This window comes from Galeopterus variegatus, unplaced genomic scaffold (genome assembly GCF_000696425.1).
Source record: "Galeopterus variegatus unplaced genomic scaffold, G_variegatus-3.0.2 Scaffold143, whole genome shotgun sequence".
In the NCBI taxonomy this organism is placed as follows: domain Eukaryota; kingdom Metazoa; phylum Chordata; class Mammalia; order Dermoptera; family Cynocephalidae; genus Galeopterus; species Galeopterus variegatus.
In genome coordinates, this window is record NW_007726254.1 from 1,101,654 (window position 1) to 1,107,651 (window position 5,998).

The 5,998-nt window shown below is 38.2% G+C and overlaps 1 protein-coding gene across 1 annotated transcript in view; it reads right to left on the reverse strand.

Annotated features, from left to right (window-relative positions):
• CHMP5 (charged multivesicular body protein 5) overlaps nt 1-5,998 on the reverse strand; it is a 13,255-nt gene continuing 7,257 nt past the window's right edge. Inside the window, exons 6-8 of the mRNA XM_008590994.1 lie at nt 3,875-3,983; nt 2,441-2,553; nt 1-703 (exon numbers count right to left, since the gene is read on the reverse strand). Coding sequence (XP_008589216.1) covers nt 653-703; nt 2,441-2,553; nt 3,875-3,983 — 273 coding nt within the window. The 3' untranslated portion in view covers nt 1-652. The remainder of the gene's footprint in view (nt 704-2,440; nt 2,554-3,874; nt 3,984-5,998) is intronic.

Genomic DNA, 5,998 nt, shown 5'->3' on the forward strand with positions numbered 1-5,998 from the left:
TCCTTTTGAAAAATATTTATTGAGTATAAATAAATGTCTTATACATTAAATATCAAGAAATATTCATTATTGATTACAAGTCAGGCTGTAATACTGAGGGAACCACAGAATCAAAATATCTATTCATGACACAGTAGTGATAATCCTATTCCAATACTGGACATAGTAATCATTTTGCTCACAAGACAGCACAAAACCCATCAAAAAAGGCTATCAATTTAACCAACCTATAATACCACAATAGAAAATGGTTTTGTCATAATAAGGATCCCTACAATATCATCTTTGCATCATCAACTTGTCAGATCATTTGGAGATTGTAGAGTTACACTGTCATAGAATTTAAAGATTCCCATTGCCTTGGTTTTATTTCAAATTATTATTGACGAATGAAAAGAAGTCATACAAAGCCAAAGATACTTTTAAGTTAAGTTAGTCTTTTGTAAGAGAAAAGGAATCAAATTTTAGTACAAAGAAAGCATCCCGGAAGTGATGAGTCTCTTAACGGAAAACAATAAAAGAGCAGTGTAATTAACCTTTCTTTCAAAGAAAGTAAAGAAACCTAAATCTGTTATGGTAATTTGGAAAGATAAATATTTCCTAATGCCAGAATATGTGTTTATTTTACATGATGAACTTGAATAATGCAAGTCTATGAAGCAGGGATCTGTGGCAATCCAAATTCATCCACCAGGACTCCATCCTGTAAAAAGGAAGCAATGTTTAGTGACACTATTTTTCACTTGATAAAAAATGACTACAAACCTTTAGCAGTTAAAACTCCCTTCCAGATGTTTAATCAATCAAAACCAAAATCCCACTCAGAAGATGAGAACGCACTTTCTCATAAAAGGGGAAGGAAGAAGTGATGTTCCAGGAAAAAAACTAGAAAGGATCAAAAGCAGTGATCCTTTGCAGGGTACAGGAAGAGCAAAAGAGGGAGAAAGAGAAATGTAAGAGTAAACCTAGAAAGTGGAAAAGGAAGATGGGAGCTCCAGTCAAGGAGAAAAGGCTGAGGAGTTAGTCCTTGCCTCCATATTCACATTTTCTCTGATCCTTAATGTGGACAAATACCTTTTTTAGCCTCCCAAATCCTTGAAGGAGCAGTGCCTTTGGACAGGCAGTCACTTCCATGTCATGCTTTACTACAAAATCATAGGCAGTGATACCACTATCAATTATCAATTAAGAAACCATACCTCCACAGCACGTTTAACTCAGGAATCTGTGACCTTCTAAAAGTGGAAATAACATAGATGCTTCAGGGACTTGTTACTAGTAAATTGAAAAGGTGGGCTATAGTAAATGTTAATAAAAATTATTTCAGGTATGCTGAGAAAAAGCAGCCTATACACCTACAACCTTGATGTGGCAGAGAGGGGGGTGGGGTGGGCAGTAGAGAAAGGTAAGACTACCCCAGGCTCAAGGGACAAGGGAGCGGTACAATAGGGAAGATGCACATTCACAAAAATCAGCTATAAGGACCTGAGAAATTACCTGCTCCCTACCCTTTGCTCCCCACATTTTATAGGTGGGAAAAACTAAGGTTTATAGGTTCAGAGAGAAGACATGAATTTCTAATTTGTTCAAAGTCACACAGTGAATAAAGGCAGAGCTGAGAATGGCTGACACTCAAATATTCTGTCAACTACATCATTCACAGTCAGTGTGCATGTTGGAAGATAAGGTAAACACCACGCCTAAAAATGTGACAATTGAAAATATGACATTATACCAGGAACTAAAATGGAGTGAATGAGGTTTTATAAGCAGTTGAATAATCTATTTATAATAATGACAACCATGTAGATTTGGGCTTTGAACAGGGCTTTAAGTTTGCAATGTTCTTTACTTACATACAAGATATAATTTGCTCTACACAACCATTATGTGAGATACTTGTAATTACCTGCATTTTACACAATAGAACAGAAAAGCTCAAAACAGCTAAGTGATTTGTCATAGTGCCAGATGTCCTGACTCTTTTACTTTGCTGAATTAGAATCTTTCTACATTAAGTTTTACACATACACTATTAATCTCTAGTTTAAAAAAATCCACCCAATAATTAACTCACAAGAGTTAATTGGTGTATCTGGAGAGTGGGACCTTCTTTTACATTGCCACCTAGCAAGGCATGTGTTGCTGATGCTTTCCCAGGAAATGTCTAAAACCTGTAAATGGTACCCAGTGCTAGCTCACAAGGGTGATTTATGTTTATGTCATTGTATAAAAACATTCCTGAGCCTCAGTGACACTATTTACAGACCCTGTTCATTATCCAATGCAGGAAAACTGGGCTTTCAAGGGTTCCCAAAATAATGACCAGGACTGTCTTATCTTATTCTAACTGAAGACCACCTTCTAGATTCCCAGACTGGTGGTCAAGTATAAGGACTTTACCATTTTCCATAAAAATATAAACAGAAAAATCTTTCACCTTGTTTTTTGTGTCAGTGGGAACACCTTCTGGAATTGCAGGTGCCGATGCTGCTTCATCCAAGTAAGAACTATCTTCATCAGCCAGAAGCTCATCACCCAGTGCATCCAACTCTGACATTGAAATAGTCAACATTTAAAAAAAAAATGGAAACAAGAAAATTGGCAGCTAATGTTAAGAAAGTTAGCCAAATTATCTGTAATAAGATGAAAATTTAAATACAAAGGGAAAGGGATTATTAATTTCTATTTTCAAAATAAAAGATGACCATAATAAGAAATTTTCAAGGAAACCAATGTGGTAAAATCTATGAAAAACAAAAAGCAAAAAGCAAAATAAAATAAACAAAACAACCATTTCCCTACAGGTTGATAGGCCTGAGAAGTCTTCCTGAGGAGACTCTGGAGTTATCAGCTGCCCAATTTAAACTAGAAAATTCTGACAATAACAAATGTAAAAAATTCTCTCTCATTTATTGATGGACTTGAAAGAAGGGAGTGAAAGGAGGCATGAGATTGTTGCATAGTGTGACCATTGGATGAAATCAGGCTCTAAAACTAAGTCTATGGAAAAATGAGTTGGAAGTGGCCAGGAGGAATGACAACAGCAGGTAGAGACTCATCAGGGGAAACTAAAGATGGGAAATTAAAAAAATAAAGAATGGAAAAAAAAATAAAAGCATCTAGGCAAAAACAACATGACAGGGAGAAAGAATCAGCAATAACATTACAGGGGAATCATGCAATAGAAAATCTTAGGTAGGGTGGTTCTGCTGCAAAAAAAATAAAAGCATCTAGGCAAAAACAACATGACAGGGAGAAAGAATCAGCAATAACATGACAGGGGAATCATGCAATAGAAAATCTTAGGTAGGGTGGTTCTGCTGCCATCTACCCAGTTACTTATGCTAGAAATTGACAGCCATCCTTGACACCTCTCTCTTCCTCCACATCCAATCAATCATTACGTCTTGTCCATTCAATCTCCTAAAATTTCTTCAATCCGTTCCCTTCTCTCTGTTTCTGCTACCACCACCTTAGCCTTAGCTACCATGATCTCTTACATGACTACAGCAACCACTTCTAGACTCCTCTCCCTGACACCACTCACAACCCTTCTCATTTTTTCAAACTAACCCCTACTCATCCTTCAGGTCCCATGCCTGTCCCCCACTATTAACTAGGTTAGGTCCCTCTGCTCTGTGCTCCCATGGCACTCCATACTTCCTCCCAATAGTTTGTGCTCTTGTGTTGTTGGTGGAGTATGCAAGTTTGATGGGGCTGCCTCACAAGCTCTTTGTCCAGAGACTGTACCATGAACTAATTCTCAGGGAATCCTGATAGGGATTTTTCACTAGCATTTGGGAAAAGGTCCCAGGCAGTTGCTCCTTTTAGACTCTAAAACTAAATATACATTGCTTATCTCATAACTTACCTGCTTCTAGGTCATCTTCATCTAATTCTGGGGTGCCATAACTGCGACTCAGTGCTTCTTGGATTTCATTTGCATCTTCCATCATATCCTCTAGCTGGTCTTGTAAATCCTTTAGAAACATATGACAGGGTTTTCATTCATTATTTACCCTTTTCCTCTAACTACTCTCTTCCCTTACATTCTCCTTTGAATCTTAGGAATAAGCAAATTTTAAAAAGATAATGTAGGTAAAATGCTGAGCATATAAACAGTTTTCAACAACTGTTAGTTCATTTCCCTTTCCCCAATCCTTGGCTAGCAACTGCTTTTATTCAACAACTGGGTAGGGCCGGCCCGGTGGCGCACTGGATAGTGCACCGCTTGGGAAGCGCAGCGGCGCTCCCGCCCGAGGGTTCGGATCCCACATACGGACCGGTTCCCGCTCACTGGCTGAGCGAGGCGCGGGAGCAACGCCGAGGGTTGCGATCCCGTTGCCGGACACGGAAAAAAGACAAAAAAAAAAAAACAAAAAAAACCAACTGGGTAGACACTCCTCTAAAGAACAGATTCAAATAACTCCTGAATGTCCCTTCTAATTAAAAATATCAGGGGCCGACCCTGTGGCGCACTCGGGAGACTGAGGCGCTGGGAGCACAGTGGTGCTCCCGCTGCGGGTTCGGATCCTATATAGGGATGGCCGGTGTGCTCACTGGCTGAGTGTGGTGCGAGCGACACCAAGCCAAGGGTTGCGATCCCCTTACAGGTCACACACACACACAAAAAAATCAGAAAGCGGGCTTAAAGAGTTATTTAAAAATCACAAGCCCAAAGATTTCCTCTAACAAAACTATGAATGTCACTGACCCACAAAATCCCCCTATTTTTGGTGGTAAAATGTGAACTTAAAAATAAAAAGGAGTAAAATTGGTGATCTTGCATTTGATTTTAAGTTGCCTCATGGAAATCCAAAGCCCTACTGTGAGAATAGATGTCCGCCAGCTCTCAACCATTACGAGAAGTTTTAAATCAAGCAACATCTAAACTAAACACTTTTCTTCTTAATGAAGAAAAGGAGGTAATTGAGATAAACAAATTACTCTTCTCAAGTCAGCCAAAGACTACACTGTGCAGGGAAAGGAGGTAATAGCAGAAACTAGGAGGTACAAAAGGTTGTATTGGGCACACCCTGAAGGAGGAAACAGAAATGGAATCGTGATAGACTTGATATCTGAGAGGAGGCTGGTGAAAATAATTGACTAAAGGCATAAATCATCTGTGAATGGGCTACCTGTGCTTAACTGTGGAACTACTACAAGGCCAGAAATAACATGAAACCAATCTGAGAAAGAGGCACAGCATGACAAAGGGCAGCTGGTATACTGGTTGGTAGCACAGACTCTGGAGTCAGACACACCCAAGTTCAAATTTTGCTATTACTCAATGAGAAGTAATGTCTCTAAGCCTTAATTTCCTCATTTGTAAAATGGGATTATTAATAGCCATATCTCATGGGCTACTGTAAGGACTTATTACAATAATATATGTAAAATACTAAGCACCTAACATTATATATATTCTATTGTGTTAGGGATGCACAAAAAAGTTATGCTCTTCATATACTGAAATTCCACATAGAGGGGAACAGACTAGTATTGATAATGCAGAAGGTCCAAATCAGCACACTTCAGATTTTTCTAGAGCAATGTAAGACATCTGAAAATTCCTTCCTGGCCCACACATAAGAGTAAGTTTGTTTTTCCATATATGAAAGTATTTCAAAAAGTTTGTGGAAAAATAAAATTAAAAGATAACATGAATCTTTCTACGAACTTTTGGAAGTACCCTTATAAAGGTGAAAAGGGTAGAAAGTAAAATGGAGGAAAAAAGTGTTAGGGATGCACAAAAAAGTTATGCTCTTCATATACTGAAATTCCACATAGAGGGGAACGGACTAGTATTGATAATGCAGAAGGTCCAAATCAGCACACTTCAGATTTTTCTAGAGCAATGTAAGACATCTGAAAATTCCTTCCTGGCCCACAAATCAGAGTAAGTTTGTTTTTCCATATATGAAAGTATTTCAAAAAGTTTGTGGAAAAATAAAATTAAAAGATAACATGAATCTTTCTACGAACTTTTGGAAGT